Raw genomic sequence first — 25,879 nt, 5'->3', positions numbered from 1 at the left:
AGATGGGGTCATAGATATTCAGACGAATAGAATAACAGACTTGGAAGGGACCTTGGAGATCTTCTAGTCCAACCCCCGGCACAGGCAGGAAACCCTATACCATTTCAGACAAATTCACTGATGTTCATCTATTATGTAGTGCTGGGCAAGCACTTTAGTGCTCTTCACTAAAATATGAATCTGTTGTTTTGCTGATGAAAGAGTTCTCCTTGATGTTGAAATTAGATGTGTTGATGAAGACTCTCAGTCACCCAGGCAAAACTGCCAGAAGGTTGAATCATGGCAACTGGACTAATATTTGTTAGCATGACAGATTTTGCTGCTTTAACAGATTAACAGATAATCAGAGTTGGAAGGGATTTTATAGGTCATCTAGTCCAACCCCCCCCCCTCCATCCAAGCGGGAGACCCTACACCATTTCTGACAGATGGGAGTCCAATCTCTTCTTGAAGGTCTCAAGTGATGGCGGTCCCACAACTTCTGAGGGCAAGCTGTTCCCTTGGTTGATTGTTCTCACTGTCAGAAAATGTTTCCTTATTTCCAGGTTAAATCTCTCCTTGTTCAGTTTCCATCCATTATTCCTTGTCTGGCCTAAAGGTGCTTTAGAAAATAGCTTGACCCCTTCCTCTCTTTGACAGCCCCTCAAATATTGGAAGACTGCTACCATGTCTCCCCTGATCCTTCTCTTCACTAGACTAGCCATGCCCAGTTCCTCTAACAGTTCTTCATATGTTTTAGTCTCCAGTCCCTTAATCATCCTGGTTGTCCTTCTCTGTACTTTTTCTAGAGTCTCAACATCTTTTTTATAATGTGGTGACCAAAACTGGATGCAGTGGCCATCCAAGAAGCTTCATCAGTCCAGAGCAAGTCAGTTAGGCAGACAGTCGTTGGAATGTACCAACTCTTGCCACACCATACTCGGGGGTTTCCTCCCCAAAATGGAGATGAAGCTTCTTGGATGAGCACCAAGACGTCTCAAAAATTACTGCGTTTGCCGTGATTCAACCTTCTGACACCTTTGCCTGGCTGATTTTAAGAGTCTTCATCGACAAATTGCAACACATTTTGAGGAGGAAACCCTCGAGGTTGGTGCGGCAGGAGTTGGTACATTCCAACGACTCCCTGCCTAACTGACTCGCTCTGACTGATGAAGCTGCTTGAATGAGCAGCGAGATATCTCGAGCTAACAAAAATTAATCCAGTTGTCATGATTCGACTTTCTGACACAGCCAATAAGGTGCTGCTGGTGGTTGGGGTGTCTTTCTAAAAGGAAGGAAAGAACCAATGGACTTTTCATGGAAATAATTTAATGGGCAATTTTGGCAGCGTTCATTGGAACAGAATTCAAATCCTGGACCTTCCCCACCTTTGCTGTCCTTGAACACTTAGGAGGGTTGAAGAGAAGACTGGAAGAAGAAGACCTTACAAGGTCCCTTCCAACTCTGTTAATCTGTTAAAAAGATGAACTGGCAAAAATCTTCTGCTCTTCCTTTCCAGGAATGCTGAGCAGATTCCAAGATAGGATTCTTCTTGCCAGAAAGGAAGATAAACACCTCTAGAACCATGGTGGCGAACCTATGGCATGCATGCCGGAAGTGGCACACTGAGCCACTTCTGCCGGCAAGTGAGAGCTCGCCCGGAAGAGTCCCACTACACATGCGTATGCGCTGGTGCCGCCCGACAGCTGATTGTCGGGTATCTGGCGCATATGTGCAGGGGGGCATGCGGGGCAGACACACAAGCATTCGCAGATGCATGGCACATGGCAGGGGAATCACACGCGCATGCGCAGGGCTGGGGGGCAGCATGCATTGCCTTCTGGGTGGTGGTATGTGAGCGCGAGCACACAAGCCAGGGGTGAGATTCTACCAGTTCGCACCTATTCGCTAGAACCGGTTGTTAACATTCTAAGCAGTTCAGAGAACCGGTCATTAGAAGAAATTACTGGCCTAATCCTGTAAGGAAGGCAGGAAGGAAACATTCTGGTGTTGCTTACAGAAACTGCCTCTCTGTTAACCCTTATTACATTCTCAGCAGGACTAGACTACCTGTCTCAGGAACTTCTCTGGAGTTTTTTTCCCCTCCTTTGCTGGTACTTTGCTTGTGTGGAGTGACCATTCAAAGTTACAATGGCACTGAAAAAAGTGACTTATGACCATTTTTCACACTTACGACTGTTGCAGCATCCCCACAGTCATGAGAGACCAGGCGAGGAGATGCGTGCCTCAATGTGAGTGATATTGAGTTGGCCACACCCAGCCAATAACATGACCAAGCCACGCCCACCCAGTCACATGACCACCAAGCCACACCCACCACCTAAACCACCCACAGAATCGGTTGTTAAAAAATTTGAATCCCACCCCTGACACAAGCGTGCGCAATTATTGGCAAGTGAGCCGAAAAGGGTTTGCCACCACTGCTCTAGAATAATCTCTCCATTCCCCACTATCCTGTCAGAGCTGAAGAATCTTCTTGGAGGAGAAGCGAAAGGTCTTCAAAGAAAAACCAGAAAGCCCAGTTGCCTCTTGAACAAAGCACCTTTGGGACAACCATGACCTGGATGATTGAGAATCTCCATAAACATCTCTAGAATAATAGTCGGAAGGGATCTTGGAGATTTTCTAGTCCAACCCCCAGATTAGGCAGGAAACCCTTATACCTCCTCTTCCAATTATTTGTTTCAGATAGCAAGGAAAAAGTAAAACTCCAGCCTTACGTCCCAGGTCATATTTACATTTAACTGTTTTTAGGTACAGGTAGTCCTTGACTTACTACCACAATCGAACCCAAAAGTTCCGTTCCTAAATGAGACAGTTCAGTGAGCTTTGTTCCATTTTACCACCTTTCTTGCATCGTTGTTAAGGGAATCACTATGGTTGTTAGTACCACGATTGTTAAGTGTGAATCTGGCTTCCTCACATCGACTTTGCTTATCAGAAGGTTACAACGGTGATCACATGATCCCGGGACACGGCAACTGTCATAAATTGCCAAGCATCCAAATTTTGATCGTGTGACCAAGGAGATGCTGCAACATCATAAGGGTGAAAATAAGTCACTTTTCTCAGTGCTGTTGTAATTTCAAACAGTCACTAAATGAAGTGTCTCTGTGTGTGTGTGTGTGTAGGTAGAAGAACTGATGGCAGGTGGACCCAGGCAGTCATAGAATGGATCCCACTTGATAAAAAGCATCCACGAAAGAGGCCTAAAACAAGATGGATGGAGGACATCAGCAAGTATTGTGTGCCCAATTGGCAAAAGAAAGCTCAGGACCGTATTGGTTGGAAATACAGTATATGGAAGAGGCCTTCATCCTGCAGTGGATAGACAATGGCTTAAATAATGATGATCAAATATAGCAATAGCACTTAGACTTATATACCACTTCACAGTACTTTACAGCCCCCTGTAAGCGGTTTTAGAGCCAGTCTATTGTCCCTAACAATCTGGGTCCGTTTTACCAATCTCGGAAGGAGGAAGGCTGAGTCAACCTTGAACTGGTGAGGATCGGACTGCCAAACTGCTGGCAGTCAGCAGAAATAGCCTGCAGAACTGCATTCTAATCACTGCACCTGCATATACTGTATATATTAATTACTATGATTTAACTGCATTAGAGATGAGGTAAGCCTCCCCTATTTAAAATGGACATAAAAAGCAGACTTCAAGACATACGGTCCTCCAGCAAAAGTTTTTTATTTTGTTTTGGCACAAATAGACCACAATAACATTCAGCAGCTTCAGGTTCAACTTCAAATCTGGACAGCTTGAACCGTCTTCTCTTCTGCCACCGCAGCAACCGATAAGATAATACTGGGCAAATACAAATTGTGCTATTTTGAGAACCATTATCTCTACAGTTTCCACTCCAGCGTACAACTCTTGTTCTCCTCCACCACCAACCCACCAGGATCCAGATGGTTTGAATTTCGGGCAAGTTTTGGATTTGGATTCAAAAAAATAAATAGTGGAATACAGGTAGCCCTCGACTTACGACCACAATTTTCCATGGCAAAGCAGAATAGTTGTTAAGTGAGTTTTGCCCCATTTTATGACCTTTCTTGCCACAGTTGTTAAGCGATAAGTGAATCACTGCAGTTGTTAACACGTATATTAAGGGAATCTGGCTTCTGCTTGTCGGAAGGTCGCAAAAGGGGATCCCCATGACCCGGGACACTGCAACTGTCATAAATGCATGCCAGTCATCAAGCATCTGAATTTTGATTACGTGATTGTGGGGATGTTGCAACAGTCGTTAAGTGTGAAAAAAAATGGTCATGGGATCCTACCAGCATAACAACCGGTTCGGTGAGCGCGTGCTTTGCACAATACTTGTAAATCAACTTCTCCTGTTGATGCGCGACACTCAGCTGTGCCGCACAAAGCAACCAAGGTTTCTTTAGCAGGGAATAAAGGACAGCCTAGAGCCCAGGCGGGCAGGTGGGCCAAACCGAAGAAAAGAAGATCTTCGGAGCAAACCGATTCGGTGTCAGCTGCTCTTCGGAGCTACCGGTTCTATAGAACCGGGCCGAACCGGTAGAATCCCACCCCTGGTCCTGGGTCACTTTTTCCAGTGCCATTGTAGTTTCAAACAGCCACTAAATACATGGTTGTAAATTGAGGACTATCCGTGGACCGATTAAAAGATGCACGGACAGTATAGTCTGCCTGAAGAGACTCTGAAAACTTTTTTTTTTTTAAAAGATCAAGATCAAAAGATCGTTTCAGTAGTATCTGAAAATGCATCTAGACATTCGTATCTGTTATCTGTGCATCTGAATGGGGAAAGGTTGCACCTATTTTGAGTAGCCAAGGAGAGATTATCTGCAGTTCACGTTTTCTGTCCCCATCGTGAGACTTTACCTTTCTAAACAAAAAGGTGAAGCAGCGGGAATTCATCCCCGGCCTTTGAGCTACAGATGCTGAACCAGAAACCTCAGCAAGTTCTATGATTCACAAGACAAACGGCATGTTATAGAGCTCCACCGGAAGACATCTTATTTGACCGTTGCTAAATGAGCTCAGGATTATCACCTCATCATGGGCACCATGAGGACTTGGGTTAAATTCCCTCCGGGCCTTGCTAACTGTGCTATCACCATCTTCTACACATGGACTCCCAACTCCCAAAAATTCTCCAGCTAGCATGCCAACCCAGGTCATCCTTGACTTACAACCACAATCGAGCCCAAAATGGCTGTTCGTTTAGCAAGACATTTGCTCAGTGAGTTTTGCCCCCATTTTTACGACCTTTCTTGCCTCGGGGGGTTTAAATGAATCGCCGCAGGGGTTAAGTTAGGAACATGGTCGTTAAGTGAATCTGGCTTCCCCATTGACTTGGCTTTTCAGAAGGTTGCAAAAGGGAGAAATCACGTGATCCAGAGATACTGCAACCGTCCTAAGTACGAACCAGTGGCCAACCGCCCAAATTTTTATCGCATGGCTGTGGGGGTACTGTAACGGTGGTGTGAAAAATAGTCATAACTCTCTTTTTTTCAGTGCTGCTGTAACTTTGGTCACTGAATGGACTGTTGTAAGTCAAGGATTACCTGTACCTTAAAGTTGATGAGGTTGAGAATCGCTGGTTTATGCAACGGGGGGTAGGGGGTGTTCAGCATGCAAAGCTTCCCTAGCCCCCCCAATCTCCTTGCCCCACTCTGCCTTCTCTCCAAGAGCATCTTTCTCGGGCCTCAATGCCAGAAACAAACTATGTCTTCCTTCGGCATTCATGCTACAAGGTTTCCGGGGAACTGCCTGTTGCTACAGTACAGCCCTTAAAACTGGGAGGCTGGCAAGCATAGGGTGTGCTTTAACTCATGATTACAGTGGCAGGCACTACAAGGGAGGCTTGGCACTGCCCTCTGCGGGTTCATTTCACAAATGGTCGTGGCTGCAGAAAGCCCTGCAGCTTTTAAAAAGGGGAGTGGGATTGCTCTGAGCGCCCCACTCTCTAGCCTCCCAGCAGGCTTTTCATTCCCCAATAACGGACAGGTTTTTAGCCCCCACCTCCACCATCCCCGTCCCATCTTACAATTCAATAGTGTCACTTGAGAGGCTGCGGGAATCCACTTGTTTGCTGAGGGCCAGAAAGCTCTTGCGGGCCTCATGTTCGGAGTTTGGAGCGCTGCTGTATGGTGCCGGAGGGAGATCCTCTGCCTGCGCCTGGTGCTGTTGGCTGGGCAGCTCCTCTGAGGGCAGGCTTTCGGGAGAGGACACCCCATGGCGCCAGGGGTTCCAGCTGATTTTCAGGGACGCCCGGGAGAAGGAGGTGCGCGAGAAGCTGCCCAGGGACGTGTCCGTGGCGGGCTCGCTAGCCAGGCCTCGGCCAATCAGATCTCCCACTGAGCTGGTCCGCGCTAAGCTGTAAAGGCAATCGGGGTCGCTGCTCCGACGGGGCTGGGCCAGCAGGGGCTGGGCTGCATGGGACAGTGTGGAGCAGTCGCCACGCAGCGAGGCACAGGAGTCCTGGCGCGCCGGGAAGCGCAGGCTAGAGTGCAGGAAGATCGAATCGCGCACCAAGTGCTCGCGGAAGAGCGCTTCATCAATGCTGCGGCTCAGGTTGATGGGCGAGGGTGGGCGGAACTCCAGGTCAGCCAACGAGAGGACTGACTCCCTCTCGAAACAGATGCTGGTGTAAGAGCGGCCCATCGCTGCTGCCACAGCCACATTGGGGCACTTGGGGCTGTAGCCTGCACGCCTCAGAGAGGGGCTAGCGCCCTGGCCGGGTCCTGCTCGCAGGTCATTGCTGTCCTTGAGACCCCAGAGTAGCCCACCGGCGGGGGAGTTCCGGATCAAGTTATTATTGAGGTTGTGACTGGGTATCTTCTCCAGGACTCCGCCAGGCCAGTCATAGCAATTGTTGGGGTACTCTGGCACCTCAGCCTTGCGGTAGGCACAGAAGTAGCTCAGGAGCTTGGCCCAGCAAGAATGCTCGGTGGTATCGTGGTGCCGGCAAAGTGCCTGCCAAGCCAGCGAGACCAGGATAAAGGAGAGTGCCAGTTCGCCAATCCGGAACCAGAACTGCACAAACCACCAGCCCCAGGTGAAAACGTCCAGCTGTCCCAATGCCCCCGAGAGCCACAGTACCCCATAGAACTGCAGGACGCAGCATGGCAGTACCAACCCACTGCTTGCCAACAACACCCAGGCTTCCCGCCATATGCCTGGCTCCAGGGTGCCCTCTATCCCCTGGTTGTGCCGCAGCAGCCAGTACACAAACACAGTGGCCGGCAGGAGGCAGAGACCGGCTGTACAGGAAAGGGTGTGGAGTCCCACAGACACAGCTGAGTGCATTGCAGGGGACAACAAGTCAGCCCCCAAGAGAACAATGCTGTGTAGGGAGCTCAGCGCAGCCCAAAATGCCAAGCTCTGCCATCTGGAGGGCAAGACCTGTAGCCGAGCCTGATGAACCAGGCGGAGCAGAAGTACCGTGAAGGTGCTCAGCAGCAGAGGGAAAGGTGCGGTGTAGAACAGTCGCATAGCACGGGCAGGCAGTCGGCCCAGAGAGCCGTAGGGGTCAGCCAGGAAGAAGGTGGCTCGCAGTACCCCAAACACCAGGAGCAGACCACTGGCAGCCAGGACATAGGGGAGCTGTGACCTGTGCAAAGAAAGGGATACCCCCAGACACGCCAAGCTCAACAGGCTTAGCAGCAGAAAAAGCACTCCAGCGCCGTAGACATGCAGTGCCCAGGCAAAACTCAGTGTCTGCTCAAGTTCCCCCCAGCGCAGAAAGGTCTTGTTGGGCAAGAGCTGGTGGCAGGTGCTTCCAAGACGGGGGCAAGGTGGACTGGAAGCAGGGGGCATGGCAGGCAGGCTTGGATCTGGCTTAGGCAACTGAGGATGCTGCACAACTCTTTGCGTGGTGACTTGGATTAGCCCACGGCGAGAGGTAGCTGGAACACGAGCAGATGTAGTGGAGGCCACTGTGCTACTTTGTCCAGATGGCTGCTTCCAAGCTGGATCTGAAAATCAGAAAGAAGCGAAAGGATGATCAAGATTTAGGAAGCACCGGGCTTGCAGTATACAGCACAATTTCCTGATTCCTTGTCATTCTGACCTGTGCTCACAATAACAAAACAGAGGTCCAATACAAGTCAAAAATATGGTACTATGATAATCATGAAATACTTTGATTTTATCCAAAAATTTAATAATAGGATGCAACAAATTAGAGTTGCTGGACCTCTCCAAGCCAGAAGGGCAGGGAAGAATATATCTCCCAACTACTGGAACAGTTTCAGAGGTCTGTATGTTTCTTGCTCCTCCCTTATTTTTTCTTTCAAAAAAAATAAATTAATTAAAAAATACATGGTTGAAGAATTTGGTGTGATGTAGAATTTAGTAAATTTCATAGATTTTTTTGTAAAGCACAGATTTGGAGCTAAATTGAAAATATCCCCCTTCTGCTCATTGATCTGCCTTCAAGAACTATCAAGAACTATTTATGAATATTAAAAACTGGGCCTTTGCAGGAGTGTCCTCTGTAATGATATGTGGGAATGACTTGAGGAGACAGGGAGGAAGAGTCGCAGCCTAGATCACAAGTCTCCAAATTTGCTGGCTGGGGAATTCTGGGAGTTGAAGTCCACCAATCTTAAATTGGTGACTGAGAATCTCTACAGGCTTTCTCCAATCCTATTTAAAGTTGCCAAATTTGGAGACTCCCTGGCCTAGATAACGGTCAGATAAACTAAACCTGAGGCCGAAGGACGGATGGGGTGGAGAAAGTGCCTCACAAAGGCTCCTCCCTAGTTTTCGGGAGAGTAAAAGTAAGGGAGTAGAGAGATAATTTCAGACTGCGGATGATTCTGTTACAGGTAATCCTGGGTTAATACCATTTGTTCAGTGGCCATTAAAAAGCTACAACGGTGCTGAACAAGGAGATTTAGAGCTGGTCCTTGTATTTGCAGCCATTGCAATGTTCCCATGGTCGCATGATTGGGATTCAGGCACCTGGCAACTGGATCATAATTATGGCAGACACAGATCATGTGATCGACCTTGGCAACCTTAGCGTCCAGCTTTTGACAAGCAGAACCAATAGGGAAGCTGGTAGGATGTCACATATGAGGATTGTGGAATATCATGCTAAATGACCACCCGGGATCTACTTAATAACCTCAACTGGAACTGCCAAGTTGGTGTAGTCGTGTGACACCCCGCTTTACAACTGTGCCTCTTAGTGACAGATTTGCTGGACCCAATTACCCCCATTAATTAAAAACCTGGAGTTTAACTTAACAATAAAGTAGTGGTTGATGCTTCTTAGATGGACTTTCTCAAAGGGCTTCCATCCCCTTGAATATTTATTTTTATTTTATTTTATTTGATTTGTCAATCGCTTACAACAGGGGTCCCCAACCGCCGGTCGCGGACCGGCACCGTGCGGAACAAGCCTTACCGGGTCGCTGGTTGCTGGCGCCGCCATCTTTTTGCAAAAAAGCAATTTTTCGTCAAAAAGATGGCGGCGCCAGCGTTGGTGAGCTTTTCCGGCAGAAAGCCATTTCTACCCGAAAAGCTCACCAGAAGCTGGCGCCGCTTATTTGATCGAAAAATCACTTCCGGTGACGCCACCGGAAGTGATTTTTCAAAAAGATGGCGGCGCCCAGCTGACGCCGGAACCGGGCCGCTGGCGCTGCAGCTGACGCCGGAACCGGGCACAGGCGCCGAAAAGGTTGGGGATCCCTGGCTTACAAGATAATAGGTATAAGAATAAACATAGTTATGAATACATGAAATTGATACATATAAGAAAAATAAAAGAAACAATAGGACAGGGACGGTAGGCACGTTGGTGCGCTTATGCATGCTCCCTACAGATCCCCTCAGCATTACCTTTGGCAATTTTTTTAAGCAGTTAGGGTTTATAGGCAGATTGGCTCGGTTCATAGGAGATATTTATCCAAGCTCATTAATTAAACTACACAAGTTAATTAGTCCAAATTCCTCAGCTCATAAAGTTCACTGGACCACATAACCAGAGAGGATGGATTTGCACATCATACTAGGGCCTAAAGTGTGATTGGCTATTTTGCACCACAGTAAATCATGCTATTATAATCTAACTGTTTTAATTTAACTGTTTTAATTTTATTTCTATTTGAGTGACTCTGCTAGTCATCGTTTTGGTTTCTGTTTTATTGATAACACACACACCTATAGATCTGTTGTATATTGTATCTATTAATTAATATTATTAATTAATTAACTTAATATTTATTAATTAATAATGAAAGTGGTAGTGTCGATTCAGAACAAGCTTTTTAAATATGTATTTAGGTTTAACTTTTCATAATAGAAATCGCAAGAAAATTGAGAAAACACTTAGTGCCTAAATGCATTCAAAACAATCCATACAATTAAATAAAACTGTGAAAATGGAGAAAAAAGCCCACAGGAAAGAAAAGAGATTTTTTTTTTTAAATCCAAACTTTCTAAAGAAAAGAAAAAGAAAAGACTTTATACAATGAGCTATGGTGGCGCAAGTAGTTAGAGTGCAGTACTGCAAGCTACTTCTGCTGCCTGCCGGCTACCTGCAATTTGGCACTTCAAATGTCACCAGGCTCAAGGCCTTCCATCCTTCCAAGATGGGTAAAATGAGGCCCCTGACTGCTGGGGGCAATAGGCTGATTCTGTTAATCGCTTAGAGAGGGCTGTAAAGCACCGTGAAGAGGTATATAAGTCTAAGTGCTATTGCTATTCAACATATTGATAGTCACTGGTTTACTCATTAATACCTTGAAATGAGGTGTGTGGTAGGGAACTACATCAAGTAAATACATTGCAAGGGTATAAGGTTTATAAAAATTTCTGAATGTAGTTATAAAACACAGGTTTTCTCAAATCGAAATGCCAAAGCCAGCTTTTCCCCTCAACTTCTAGCAATCCATTCTTGTTTTCCACTCTTCTCTGGAACTCAGATTTCCTACCAGCCTTAACAATTACACCTTATTTTTGGGGGGGGGGGGGTGGAGGGAGGGGGGAGCTTATTCAATCTCTTTGAGCCTAATTCTCTTTTTCTCCTGTTAAGTCGTGCCCAATTCTTGCAGACTGCCTGGACAAGTCCCTGCAGTTCTCTTGGCAAGATTTTCCAGAAGTGATTTGCTAGAGAAAATAATTAACCAAGATCACCCACCTTGCCCAAGACAGGATTGGAACTCATGGTGTCCTAGTTTCTAGTCTGACGCCCTAACCACTAGACCAAACTGGCTCTGGCCCTAAAGTAGGAGGCAATAAGTATCTTGGGTTTTCCATGAACGTGGGGGAATATAAGGTATCTTCAAGATTATCTTCTCCAATTTGAATCTGCCCACCCAGATTAGGAGAGAAAGCCTGTTAAAATTTTCCTTTACTAAGAGGATTCCAATGAGGGAGACCCCATGTCAACCTTTCTCAGTAATCATCTCCCCTCTGTGTTACCGATTGCTCTCTTGTGTTACAATCCACCCCTTCTCTATGGGTCTACCAGAATGTTTGAACAGATGGAATCTCAGAAAGGAAGTGAGGCCAACAAGGGCTCATTGGATATGATAGTTAGTGGATGTTTATAATCACATATTGTGGTTATTGATTTAATCTTTGGATTGCTGGATGTAAGCTTCTCAAAGCTTCTGTTACGTTGAACAATACAGAAGCCATACTGAATAAATGAATGAATGAATGAATGAATGGATGGATGAATGAATCAACACTTTTGAATTTCATGGTGTAATATAGGTAGAATACAAACATTAATATGATCAGACTTGCAAGTTTGTGTCTCCCAGGCATATCTGACTTCAGTTCTCAGGCTGGCTGGTGGTAATTGAAACCAAAGCACATTTGGAAGGCACTAGGAAGCTTAAGACTGTTCTAGATTTTGTTGGAGGTGCAAACATTGGAAGATTCAACCGACACATACAATATGGTTGAGTCATCAACTGGCAACTTTTTGGAATAGTGTTTTAGTGCATGTAAGTAGATTTGTGAGGAAATCCTTAAATGTTAAATATGTGAATGTGTTGCTGACTAATATACCAAAGCTTTGGAATCTGTTTACAGAAATTACGGCTGTATCAAGCATTGAGGCTACAGAGTTAGCTAAAAAATTACACCGAGAAATTGGAAAACTCATATTATTCCAGATATTAAAGAATGGTTTTGGGAAATGTGTGACTTATCTGTTATAGAAAAGACAATATTTTCTATTAATCAAAAATGGAATATATACTACTGTAGCAGAGATTTTTTTTTGTTATTTTATAATAATAATTTTTAATTATTTATATTATAGCATTGTATGGTATTAATGAGTAAATGAGTATTGATATGTTGAATATATAAAGTCTTTTTTTTCCTTTTTCTTTTCTTTAGCCAAATTTGGATTTTTGAAATCTCTTTTCTTTCCTGTGGGTTTTATTTCCCATTTTCACAGAGTTTCATTTAATTGTATGGATTGTTTTTAGTGCATTTAGGCGTTTTCTCGATTTTCTTGTGATTTCTATTTTTAAAATACATATTTAAATACCTATTTAAAAAGCTTGTTCTAAATCTACATTACCTCTTTCATTATTAATTCTGCTCTATAGTTTCTTTTGAAATATGGTTGTTCTATATCTCATCTCTTCAGGATTGAGGCTTTCTCAGCTCAAGCCACGAGAAAAGGTTATCCTCCAAGCCTTTATTATTGGTAAGAGGAAAAGAATAATTTAATTAATTTTATTAAAAATTATTAATAAATAATTCCAAGAAAACAAGATGGTAATCGCACTCCCAGTTGTATAACAGCTTGGTTGCAAATAATTGAATTCACAACTTAGTTTTGAATAATCGGACCTGAATCAGCAATGGAGGAACTGGTTCATTGCAAGGATCCTCTCATACAATGCACATAAAAACAGTATCTCATGAGATGCCAAAGAAGTTCCTGAATCAGCTTTGTAGTGTCTAGGAGGCAGACTTTGGATACACAATGGATTATGGAGAGGAGCTGTGGATGTGGATGTAATACTAGGTTACCTAGATTAGTATTTTCCTCTCTAACTCTCATAGCTCTTGATAGTAAAAGTATTCATTTATTTACATTTGTTAAACAAATTGGTACAGTTGCCTATATAAATCACAGAGGGGACTCTAGGTGATTTAAAACATTACAAGCGCACCAACGTGCCTACAGTCCCTGTCCTATTGTTTCTTTTATTTTTCTTATATGTACCGATTTCATGTATTCATAACTATGTATGTACTTATACCTATTATCTTGTAAGCAATTGACAAACCCAAATAAATAAAAATAAAAAATTCCTCCCCCCGGCAGCATGGCAACGCATTTATTTATTAAACAATATATTATCTCCTATCAGATACCTTTTTAAACAGAGATATCAGGGATCAGCTCTAATTTCATATACCACCCAAATCGTACGAATTTGATTTATTGCAGAATAAATGTGGTACCTAATGCAAATTCTAAAGCCCACTCTGATTCCTCCCCAGTTTTAGCTTCATGGGGCGACCAGAAAACAGCCCAGAAGTGAGGGTTGCTTTGATGCTCCTGTCTGGAATCAAGCCCTGCCAGCAACAATATACCAGATGCTCTGCATACAAAGTCACTCCAAATCAAATCCTGGTTTACTGAACTCCCTCAGCAGTGGGATATGAATTCAACCATCCACTGAGAAATCGGAGCATCTCACTGAGGGGCAATGGAAGCATTCATCTGAGGCCTGTAGCCATTCTGATGCACAACAGTATCTCTCCAACTCAAAACCTCTCCTCCTGTTTTTGCAGAGGCAGAATAACTCATGCAGCATTCATCACCGTCAACATCAAAATATCAGCCAGTTCAGCAAATTCCCACCACAGCAAGCTTAACAATTGCTTTGGAACTCAGCTCCAGTGATAATGCGATTCAGCTCCTTCAATAGCATTCCCACTCTATTATTAAAATGGATTATTTATAAGGCATTGACAGGGTAAATGGCACCTTTCAGCATACAGAAAGCCATGACATTGCTCTTCATTTCTAATCCAAAATTTAAGAGTGACAGAAGACCATGGATGCAATTTCCAAAGAGCACAGAGAAGGAAAGAAATACTTGAGAATGAATCTTGGTATGGTTTGCCTCATATACTGTACTTCCAAGAAAAAAACTAAGACGGGTACCCAATCTGGAATTTGTATTTAATACACAAATATACATAAATATATTTAAAAGATCAGCTCTTACTATTTTTTTATCTCCTCTAGTATATTATATATTGTATAATAATGTCAATAATTCTAGTTATAAAACCTTAATAAGGCCAAACCTGGAATACTGCATCCGGTTTTGATCCCCCACGTTATAAAAAAAGATGTTGAGACTTTGGAAAAAGAGCAACTAGGATGCTTCAAGGCCTTGGGACAAAAACATAATGAAGAACAGTTGCAGGATTTGGGTTTGGCTAGTCTAGGAAAAAGAAGGACTAGGGAGGACATGATAGCAGTATTCCAGTATCTGACAGGTTGCCACAAAGAGGAGGGGGGGGTCAACCTATTTTCCAAAGCACCAGAGGGAAAGACAAAAAACAATGGAAATTAATCAATGAGAGAAGCAACCTGGAATTAAGGAGAAGCAGAACAATTAACCACTGGAAAAGCCTGCCTTCAGAAGTGGTGGGTGCTTCATCACGGGGGGGGGGGGGTGTTAAGAAGAGACTGGGCAGTCGCTTGTCTGAAATGGTCCCCTTCCAGCTCTGTTCTGATTGATATAAGGTTCGTTCTTTTCACTCATTCAACAGGCTTTTTAAATACACTGGATTAAGAAATAATGAGTGACAAAGACCCCCAAGTGAAAATCACAACTGGATGCAGAGCTGAACCCAGTTCTCAAGGCCTACTCTGGTATTCAACCATGGCAGTCCCACATCTTAAAATGAACCGTGGCTGTTAACAGATATTCCATGCAACTGCGTGTTTCAGCTGATCTCTAATTCCGTGGGACTGAGTCTGAACAAGGAGATTCTAGTCACACACATACACACACACACTCCCTTACACACACTGTGTATGAACTTGGTCATTGTGGGGAAACAAGATGCTGACCTAGGCAGACTTTGGTCTGATCTAGCCAGGTTCTCTCCATGTTAGAAAATCGCATGGTGTTCTTACTCACCTGAATGCTTGATTCCTGCATCGTCCTGCAATTTTGAAGGGCTCTGTCCAGGGGTAGAGGAGCCAAAATATGTGAGAGAGACTTTGGGGTTCACAGCTCCCCTGACTCGTTGGGGCTCTGCAATATCAGGCATTTCTCCAGTCCCTGGAAAAAAAAAAAAAAAAAGGAAAAGGCCTTGAGTGGAACCAAAAACGGACAGTCTCAAAGGTTGGCCTACATGTTGTCTTAGCAGAGGTAGAACAGCAAAAGGAGCCAAAGTTCAAAAAATCTCCCCCAAGTTAGTTTGACCTCCCATGATGGAAAAGCTTGCTGGTATCTTTTCCCATCCCTCCTGACTTTAAATTATTAAATAATTGGCTTCCTTGGCATTGCACCTCAAACCTGAGACTTGGGACATCTAATGATAGGGCTGTCCTTTAGACCAGAGGTCTCCAACCTTGGCAACTTTAAGACTTGTGGACTTCAGCTCCCAGAATTCTCCAGCCAGCATAGCTGGCTGGAGAATTCTGGGAGTTGAAGTCCACAAGTCTTAAAGTTGCCAAGGTTGGAGACCTCTGCTTTAGACTCTCCATCTGCTTCTGCTCCAAAAGAGATATCTCCCCCTTTGACCTCCTCCTTCTGCCCTAGTTCCTTTCAGAAGTTCTGTTCTCAAGGAAGCCCATTCCGAACAGAGGATGAGGATGAATGAGATTCTTCTAGCAGCTCTTTGAAACATCGCACCAAAGGCAGGAGTTGGTTTTTTTAAAAAACTTCCCAGCCTAGTACAAACCAGCTTATCCTACTTAGGGTTTCTCCAGATCAACTAACTGCTTTGTAATAACAAATACAACCCATGATCAGGTTAATCATCACATGAAGCTACCTTATGCAGGTTTACAGATCACCTCCCCCTCCTCTAAATCCATCATCAGCTCCAAAAAAACACCCCACCCTTGAAATATTCCTACCAGCTCTTCCTATTATTCCCATCTTGCCGGCCCATCCCATGTTTCTTTCATCGCAACCAAATATGTTGGCATTCTAATGAAAGGAGTCACTTAATCATGCCAGCCTGCCAGCTGTACACATATTATATGCTGGGTCAAGTTGAATGCAACTTCAGTGTACACACCCCTCCCTTCCAGATGCATTAAATATTCACAACCATCACACCAGTGATGTTCTCGTACCAAACCAAGTAACAAAGAATGACACTTGAAATCGATGTGATCTTCAACAACAACAAAACGTGGGTCTTGTTTGGATGTTAAACAACCAGCCGGACCCTCCTCACTTCTCTGAGCTCCATTTTATTTTCCGAATTTCATCTCTGGCTACTGCTGAATGTATTTTTCCAGCCTTTTTTTTTTTTTCTGGCCTCTGAAGGGGGTTCCTTAGTTAACTGTTCCTCTTATGAAAAACTGGTGGGTGGGTGTGGGAATCAGGCTGGCATTTTGTTTTTAGGCTCCCCATCTGGTTGTGTTGTTATTGGAGATTGTTACTTATGATCACGATAAGGATGATCGTGTTTCTGGAAATGCCCAAACATCACCAAGGAGGAAAGAGCGGCTTATTGAAAGAAGAGGAGGATTCAAACAGATAGTGAAGTGGAATGGTATTCAGTACTCTGGGCTAACAAGGTCCAGAATGTTTATTTTATAAAACTAATAATTATCTCTAGCATCCTGTAACCAGTAAAGAAGCTTATAGAGAGGCATTTACCTTGTAGGTAAGAACGACTCTGATAGCACCTTTTCTGACATAAGCAAATTTAATTAAAAGGCATAAGCATTCGTGAGCTGAGCTCAGCTTCTACATTTTAATACAGTTTGTTAGTGCATCCAGGCTCCTGACAGCGTCTTCTAAGTTGGTTAATCCTTTCCCTGCCAATTTTGATTGTTTATAATCTGGTTGCTGGGATGCTATTCTTGGAAGTGAAAGATGCATTTATCTTACAGGTAGTCCTCGATTTACAAACCACAACTGGGATCCAAATTTCCATGGCTAAGCAAGGCAGTTGCTAAGTGAATTGTGCCCAATATTCTTATTTTTTTTCCCCCAGGGTTGTTAAGCAAATCGCTGCAATTGTTACATGAATCACAGAACAATTAAGCAAATCCAGCTTCCCCCATTGACTTCACTTGTCAGAAGTTAGTTGGGAGTTAGTTGCAAATGACAATCATGTGATCCCCGGGATGCTGCCACCATGGTAAATTGCATGCTAGTTGCCAAGCGGCTGAATTTTGATCACAGGACCAATGGGATGCTTGTGTGAGGATCACTGCCAATGTAACTTTGAACACTTGCTAAAATAATGGCTGTAAGTTGAGGACTACTTGTATCATGATTCTCCTCTTTAATTTGTGCCCTCCGAAGCGTCCTTAACCAGGTTTTCTCCTGAACTCCCAACTTTTTTTTTGCTTCCCTATCGTCGGGCCAGCTCCCTGCTCCCCACGGCATTTGGTGTCTCTTCTCTTAGAGATTGTTGATTGTACCCTATGACTATCATTAAGTGTTGTACGTGATGATTCTTAATTCTTAATGAATGTACCTTTTCTTTTATGTATACTGAGAGTATTTACACCAAGACCAATTCCTTGTGTGTCCAATCACACTTGACCAATGAAGTATTCTTTCTTTCTTTCTTTCTTTCTTTCTTTCTTTCTTTCTTTCTTTCTTTCTTTCTTTCTTTCTTTCTTTCTTTCTTTCTCTTTCTTTCTATCTATCTATCTATCTATCTATCTATCTATCTATCTATCTATCTATCTATCTATCTATCTATTTAGAGTTGTTGCCACCTTCCTGCCCCCTCCTGCTCCATCCTCCTCCTATTCCCAGGGCAGGTGTGTGGGACTGGGCGAGAGCTTTCAATGGGCAGAAGATCCCTTTAAGTACAGCAAAAACAAACCAACCAGTGGCAAATCTAAACCTACCTGAGGTAGCAGAGCTGCCTTGAAAGGTGGTGGTTTCCATTCCCGCCCGTGTCCCAAAGTCCTGGCTTCTGGGTGGTATCAATGATCAGATTCCAATGAGTGCTTCTTATATGAGGATTTGGTTCTCGGGCGGTCACCCCTGACAGCGAAGGGGTGAAAGGGACAGGGAAGTGGTCATCTGAAATAGGCAGATTGGAGCTTGCTGGACTTTGCCTAAGGCCCTTCCCCATCAGTGGGGTAACTATGCCTTCCTGAGAGGGGGAAGTCACGGGTGGTATGGCCCCGTCTTGCCCAGGGAGATTCTGAGCATCTCCAGCTGCCTGAACCACAGGCCTGAGAGGAGATGTAGAAAGCTCTTCCTGGCCAAGGAGGCCACTGTAGACCTGTCTGCTCTTGTATGAAGCCAAATATTTTACTGTGGTTAGATTCCGGCCCAGCAGTTCCTGCTCCGGCACACTGTTTTCCAACCATCCCCTTGAAGCACCAACCTCAGGTTCGGCATCTTCCACTACCTCCCATTTGACAAGAGACCTGTTAACAGGGAATGTTGCCAAAGGAATGGTGGACACAGTGGGCCTGGGGCTTAAGGTAGTTGCTGGGAGGCCGTGTTTGAACCCTGCTTGGTGGAGATTGGGCAAGGATCCCTCCTGGGAGACAAGTAATTCTGAGGCCTCTAGTCTGGGTGAAGTGGGAAGAGGGGCCGCCACAGAGGTGGACATGTTTCTCTTTGATATGCTAGAAGAAGGATGAGGCAGCTTTTTCTTCCTCTGTTTTGGACTTCGTTCCCAACCTTGAGTACCCTCAACCTCTCCCTGAACATTGAAAAAGCCTTTGGTTGGCAGAATGAGACTCTCCTCAGTCAAGTGGGGAGCTAAACTTCCACCAGAAGAGCCAGCTGGTGCCCCCTTTGCAAGGAGCTTGAACTTCCTCTTGGATTTTGTAGCTCTAGGGTGGCCCACTGGACTGGCACCTTGGCTGTTCTCATTCTTCAATTCCCCGTCTCCACTAGAGAACTCATGGGCAGAAGCATCGGAGCGGGGAAGGACTGGCAGGGCCCTTCGAGGAGGGTCTTTGGAGGGGACTTCCAACTGAGGGGACTTAGGGACAGAATTCAGAGGCAAGTGCCAGGTAGAGTTCTCTGGAGTCGGGAGGTGCAATGCCAGGAGTAAGGCAGGAAAGAGCAGGCTCCAGACAAGGAACAACCCCAAGGCAGCCATCCTTGATGACAGACAGCAGGTCCCTCAATCTCCAGCGTGGTCACGGCTGCTCCTGCTTCATCCTGTGGATAGGGACATTTGTGACTGTGGGAATGAAGGCGTAAGAGGCCCATCTGAAGCCAGGAAATGGGAAAATATTAGGCAAAGGAAATAACAGTCCAATGACCAAGATTACAGCAGCCAGTTTGCTGGGAAGGGTACACAAAAGATGGGAGCTGGATGCGAAGGAAGGAAGGAAGGAAGGAAGGAAGGAAGGAAGGAAGGAAGGAAGGAAGGAAGGAAGGAAGGAAGGAAGGAAGGAAGGAAGGAAGGAAGGAAGGAAGGAAGGAAGGAAGGAAGGAAGGGGGAGGAGGAAGGAAGGAAGGAAGGAAGGAAGGAAGGAAGGGAGGGAGGGAGGGAGGAAGGAAGGAAGGAAGGAAGGAAGGAAGGAAGGAAGGAAGGAAGGAAGGAAGGAAGGAAGGAAGGAAGGAAGGAAAGTGCAAGGAAGGGTGAGTGTACAATAGTTCATGGCTGCACCATGTGCACTCATCCATGAGGCACATGATGTAAACATGAAAAAGAAGTCATGGGCATACACCATTCCTCCCTCATATGGCTGAGAGCATTTCATTCCACCCTCTTCTTTGTGCCAAGCATTAGTTGGGGGCCCACACATGGAAGTGGCCCATCTCAACAACCCCAAACCCAAGGCTTTTGACAGAGCAGCTGCAGCAAGACCCTGAGCCTCTAATAAGCAACGTGGAAAATTTGGGTGGCATCATCCTGAGCAGGAAGAAAAAAATCAACTTTCACAGCCTCGAGAGTCTCTCTCTGTTCTGTGCCGGCATCCCAAAAAAACGCCTTCTTTTCACTGCCCTTTGTCTGCAGCAGTGAAACCACACGGTTACATAAGGAAACTGCCTGATGCATGTTAGCTAGTATTTTCTTCACTCCAGCTGAAGAGAGCTCACAAAAGCTTCTGAGGGTTTTTTCCCTTCCCTGCTAAGGCTATTTAACCATTGAACTGCTAAAACCCCAAGACCTAAATCAGCAAGGAAGACTGTAAACCTAAGAGGTATTTCAGAGAAGTCAGACCATCCTACAAGGCAACCAGACATCTCGTTTCCCAACAATCTCCTCCTCCTGCATATCTGGGCCCCTAAGTCATGCAGGGCCTCAGTTTTCCATCCCACTCACAAGTTCACCTTGACTGTCAGTATCCCATCTCAACCCAGCCTGAGGATGGGGATGCTCAGACCAAGCTAGCCGAGTCCTGCATCCCCGATTGGTGCCTGAAATCCTGCAAACGCTTAACCCCTTTGCAACTATAAAGAGCTGCATGATTTGGGGGTTCTTGCCAAGCCCGTCTTGGGAAAAGTTATCTTCTCTCTCCATGGCAGCCACCGTTTCTGGGATGGCTTTACGTTGGCACAACCCATCCTTACGCAAGAAGGTCAGTAGGATCCAAATCAGGATTAAAGCCTCACTTTGAACTTGGACCCAACCGCTCACCCAGTGGACTCGTAAAACTGCATAATTTACTGTTTCTTAACCTGCGTCCCACAAATGTACTTATTTATGCAAAAGTCTTGACTTCCATGGATTCCAATTGGCTTACAGTTAAAATATGTAAAACGGGCATAATAACAGCTAATTTCAGCGAATGGTTGAGAATGTCACCTTGATTAAAATAAAATTCATCTTTTTTGGGGGGGGGGGTGTCTCAATTCACCCACTTGTTATTCATACCTTATCTTCACCGAGTCATGTTTGCAAGGGGCAAAGCAGCCGCTCTTTTTTATTATTATTATTTTTATTTGCAAAACAGCCCTTTCACCCTCTCCAAGCTTCACACAACCCTAACCCCGCAAGGGTCCAGCCTGGGCAGCAAATTCAAGGGCACCTCATTCCTCCCTGCCCAAGAAGGCATCTATCTTCCCGGCCGCTTAAGTTAAAAACCCACCTGAGATCTTCTTCACGCAGACCTCCACCTCAGTCTCCGTCAATGTGGGCCAGCCCGAGGCTGATCTTCCCAGGGGAGGAAAGGAAACAAACGCAGCCGGTTCAGAGCCGCAGGAGTCAAACCCGCTGCTTAAATTAAGCTTCTGCCCGGCTTTCGGTGGCGGCGACGGCGGTGGCGGGCAAGGAAAGTCGGCTCAGCCACGACGAGACGAGCGATCAGCGGCTCCGGAGGGAAGAAGCGGGCAGCCCGGGACCTCCTGCCTGCCTGCCTGCCTGGGCGCAGCCAAGCTTAGCCAGAGCCGGGTGTCTCCGCCTCCAAGGCCGGCAACCGACAGGGCGGGCCAGGCGTCCCGGCCGGGGAAGGCTCATTCCTTCCTTTCATTCATTCCTTAAGCAGGGCACGTCGCGTCTATCCCAGAGCCCGGTGCAGGCGGGTGGGGGAGGCTGGCACCCGCCCTCGCCTCGGGATGGGTCCAGGCGGCGGGGGTAAGCACTGCGGCCCCTCGAAGAGGGGCTCCTCCTGGCCTTGCCCCTGCCCCGGTAACCCTGCGCAACGCCGCGCGTCCTTGAGGGCCCAGTCCTTCCGCGGCGGGCCTCCCGATGGGGGCAAAGCTGAGGGGAGGCGATGGCCGAGCCCTCCTCCGCCCGCAGCGGCGCCGAGAGCAGCCGAGCACGCAACAGCCGGCAGGAGGGTGGGGTGGGCAGCAGGTCCAGCCGGGCTACCCTGACACCTTTGCAGCCTCGGATCCGTCCGCCCACGCTTCCCCTCCCCGCCGCCCTTTCCGTGCCGCATTCGCACTCGGGGCCGAAAAGGCTCCAAGGATGGAGGGCCCGCTCGGAGACGCTTTCGGGAGGGCCCCCGAGTGGGCTCCGCCGCTTCGTCCGCACGATCGCGTGCAAAGCCAAAAGCTGGCGAAGGGGATGGGGAATGAGGGATAGCAGGCGGCCGGCAAGAGCTCGGCTTACGGGGCTGGCGCGCCCGCTCTCTCCTTCTCTCCCCTCCTCGGCTCGCGGAATCGGGGGGCGGGCTGGCGGAGCGGGACGCCGCAGTGTCCACGTGGCTCCGTGCGGCCCGCTAATCCTCGCCGCACCTGCAGCTGAGATCGTGGGAACGGAAAACGGCGGGTTAAGTTTTCAAGCGAGAGTTATTCGCTCTTCTTCTTTTCTCCTCCCCCCTCTCCCTCCGCCCTCTCTCTCCTCCCCCTCCCTCTCCCCTCCCTTTTCCTCTCCTCCCTCCCCTCCCCCTCTCCCCCTCCCCTCTCCCCTCTTCCCTCCCCCTTCCCCCACCTTTTTCATTTCCCCTTCCCCCTCTCCCCTCTCTCTCCTCCCCTCCTTCTTCTTCTCCTCCCCTCCCCCTCCCCTCCTCCCCTCTCTCCCCTCCCCTCCTCCTCCTCCTTCTTCTCCCCTCCCTCTCCCCCCCCCCTCCCCTCTCTCTCCCCTCCACCTCCCCTCCTCCTTCTTCTCCCCCTCCCTCTCCCCTCCCCTCCCCCACTCCCCCTCTCTATCCCCTCCCCTCCTCCTCCTTCTTCTTCTCCTCCCCCTCCTCCTCCTCCTCCTTCTTCTCCTCCTCCTCCCCTGCTCCCCTCCCCCTCTCTCCCCTCCCCTCCTCCTCCTCCTTCTTCTCCTCCTCCTGCCCCTGCCCCTCCCCTTCCCCTTCTTCTTCCTCTTCCTCCTCTTCTTCCTTCTCCTCTTCTTCCTTCTCCTCCTCCTCTTTCTCCTTTTCCCCAGGCAATCAGAAGCTACTTTGCGCACATCAAAAGCCTTGTGGTTTTAAACTTTCATTTAACAGATTAACAGTAGGAAGGGACCTTGTAGGTCATGTAGTCCAACCCCCCTCACCATTTCTGACAGATGGCAGTCCAGTCTCTTCTTGAAAGCTTCCAGCAATGAAGCTCCCACAACTTCCGAAGGCAACTTCTGTTCCATTGGGTTGATTGTTCTCACTGTCAGAAAGTTTCTCCTTACTTCCAAATTTACTCTCTCCTTGTCTTGTGGCTGAACTCTGAAAATCGCAGACCAGAAGGAAACCCCTCTGAAGCCACCAATCGGATGGAAGAGGGAAGGTCAGAGATTCACCCCTCACCGCCTTTATTCACAGATAACTATATTCTTTTTTTAGTGTATACTGAGAACATTACAAGGGGAGCAATAGCCATCAGTAGCATTCCTTACTTAAGCCACACATAATCCCCGGGGTGTTGCTAAATAGGTGACGATGACCAGATAACAGATAATCAGAGTTGGAAGGGACCTTGTAGGTCATCTAGTCCAACCCCCCGCCCAAGCGGGAGGCTCTACACCATTTCTGACAGATGGGAGTCCAACCTCTTCTTGAAAGTCTCAAGTGATGGCGCTTCCACAACTTCCGAGGGCAACTTCTGTTCCATTGGTTGATTGTTCTGTCAGGAAGTTTCTCCTTATTTCCAGGTTGAATCTCTCCTTGTTCAATTTCCATCCATTATTCCTTGTCTGGCCTTCGGGTGCAGCCATACTGCCCACCTGGGCCTTCTGGTCATGACAAACAGAAGTGCCTAAAATCAAATAGTGATGCCTATAAAGATGCTTAACCCACCACTCCGTGCATTCTGGATGTGCTAGTCCATTGACAAGTACTGTACAGGTAGTCCTCTACTTACGACCATAATGGAGCCCAACATTTCTTCTTGTTAAGCAAGGCATTTGCTAAGTGAGTTTTGCCCCATTTTTATGACCTTTCTTGCCACCGTTGCTAAGTGAATCCCTGCAGTTGATAAGTTAGCAACCGAGTTGTTAAGTGAATCTTGCCTTCCCCTTTGAATTTGCTTGTCCGAAGGGAATCCCGTGACCTTGGGACACAGCACCAGTCATAAGTATGAGCCAGTTGCCCAGTTTGAAATTTTAATCACCTGATCATGGGGAACGTTGCAAAGGTTGTGTGACTCTGAACGGTGAAAAACGGCCATAAGTCCTCGACTTATAACCACAATTGAACCCCAAAATTCTGTTGCTGTGAGACAGTTTTAAATGAATGTTGGCCCATTTTAAGACCTTTCTTGCCACATTTTCTAAGTGAATTACAGCAGTTGTTAAAATTGGTAACATGGTTGTTTAAGTGAGTCTCGCTTAACCGTTGACTTGGCCTGTCGGAAGTCAGTGGTCAAGCGAGGTGAAAAGTGATCAGATGACCCCAAGATGCTGCAACCGTGATAGCAATAGAATTAGAATTCTTTGTTTGTTGGCCAGGTTGGGATTGGACACACAAGGAATTTGTCTTTGGTGCATAAGCTCTCTGGGTACGTAAAAAATACATTCCTCAAGAATCGAAAGATACAACACTTAAACCATAGGATACTAAATAAGCAATCAAAATTCAACTCTGTTGATTTCTACTGTATAGTGCAGTGCTGGTGTGGTGTCAGGGTTTTCAATTCAATGTGTGGAGTGTGAAGGATGTGTGCTTGTGTTTATTTTCATGGTCATGATGTGCACTGAAGATGTTGCTTGATTTCGTTGTACAAGATACAATGACAATAAAGTAAACTAAACTAATCTAAACTAAAATCATACTACGAAACTAAGTAAAACAATATAATCGTAAAGATACTGCTTTGCAGTGCTTAACAGCCCCCTCTAAGCGGTTTTACAGAGTCAGCCTATTGCCCCCCCAACAATCTGGGTCCTCATTTTACCCACCTCGGAAGGATGGAAGGATGGGTCAACCTTGAGCCTGGTGAGACCCAAACTGCCAAATTGCAGACAGCCAGGGGTCAGCAGAAGTAGCCTGCAGTACTGCACTCTCACCACTGCACCACCGCGGCTCATAAATACAAGTCAGTTGCCAAGCATCTGAATTTTGTTCATGTGACCAGGGGGATGCTGCAACTATCATTAAGTGGGGGAAATGGTCAGAAGTCACTTTTAAGGTGCGTTGTAATTTTGAACAGTCACTAAACGAACTGTTGTACATCGAGGGCTACCTCTACTAGGCAAGGATTAAACAGCAGAGGAGGAGGAGGAGAAAGAGGAAGGGTTATCTCCCAATAGGATCAATGGAAAGTGATTCTGTGCAGCCAAGGTTATCTGAGGGACTATTGCTTCCCTCTCACCTGACCCATCGGTGGCAGGAGAGGCAGGTATGCTAAGGGTCCCATCTGTCAGATTTCCATCCGACACGAGACACGACCGGATAGAAGCCAGCCTTTTCCACCTTGGCAAACAATCATCCTTCGCCAGATGATGTTATCCTCAACCATTACGGCCTTCCATAAAGCTGTCAAAACATGTGTTTGTTTTTTTTCTTCCTGTAAGCCTGTGGATGCCCAGGTAATAGGGAGTCTTCACACTGGTTATATGGTATGTAACAACGTCTTTCGCACGTTTTATCCATGATAGTTTTTTTTAAAGATTTGCAAAATGTTCTCATTGTAAGCCATCGGGAAGGCCATATCAAGCCGACATATAAATACATGGGCAAATCAAGCAGATGTAAGGAAAGGGATTGCTGGAAGGTGCTTGCAAAATGAAAAGGATTGTGTGACTGGAATTTGTGGAGAGTTGCTCTCATAGAAGGTACAAAATAGATGCTTGGTAGGATGATGAAATGTAAGCTGTGGAGTGGGCAAATGCAAATAAGAACATTACTGTTGCAAAAATGAAGGTGAGGGAATGATAACATGTATGCTAATACTTATA

General features: G+C 46.2%; 1 protein-coding gene across 1 annotated transcript; it reads right to left on the bottom strand.

Moving 5' to 3' along the window:
• Positions 1-4,346: 4,346 nt before the first annotated feature.
• Positions 4,347-21,636, bottom strand: PRRT3 (proline rich transmembrane protein 3). The gene is given in 5 exon segments (XM_087954443.1): positions 4,347-7,965; positions 15,139-15,282; positions 18,051-18,096; positions 18,098-19,329; positions 21,210-21,636. Coding segments are annotated over 4 exon segments (3,294 nt in total). The 5' UTR covers positions 19,268-19,329; positions 21,210-21,636; the 3' UTR covers positions 4,347-6,031.
• Positions 21,637-25,879: the final 4,243 nt, after the last annotated feature.

The sequence above is a fragment of the Notechis scutatus genome, chromosome 2 (assembly GCF_049901735.1).
Source record: "Notechis scutatus isolate UNSWTSFEM ecotype Mainland chromosome 2, rNotScu1.2, whole genome shotgun sequence".
Classification (NCBI taxonomy): Eukaryota; Metazoa; Chordata; class Lepidosauria; order Squamata; family Elapidae; genus Notechis; species Notechis scutatus.
This window is presented reverse-complemented; position numbering and strand designations above follow the sequence as displayed.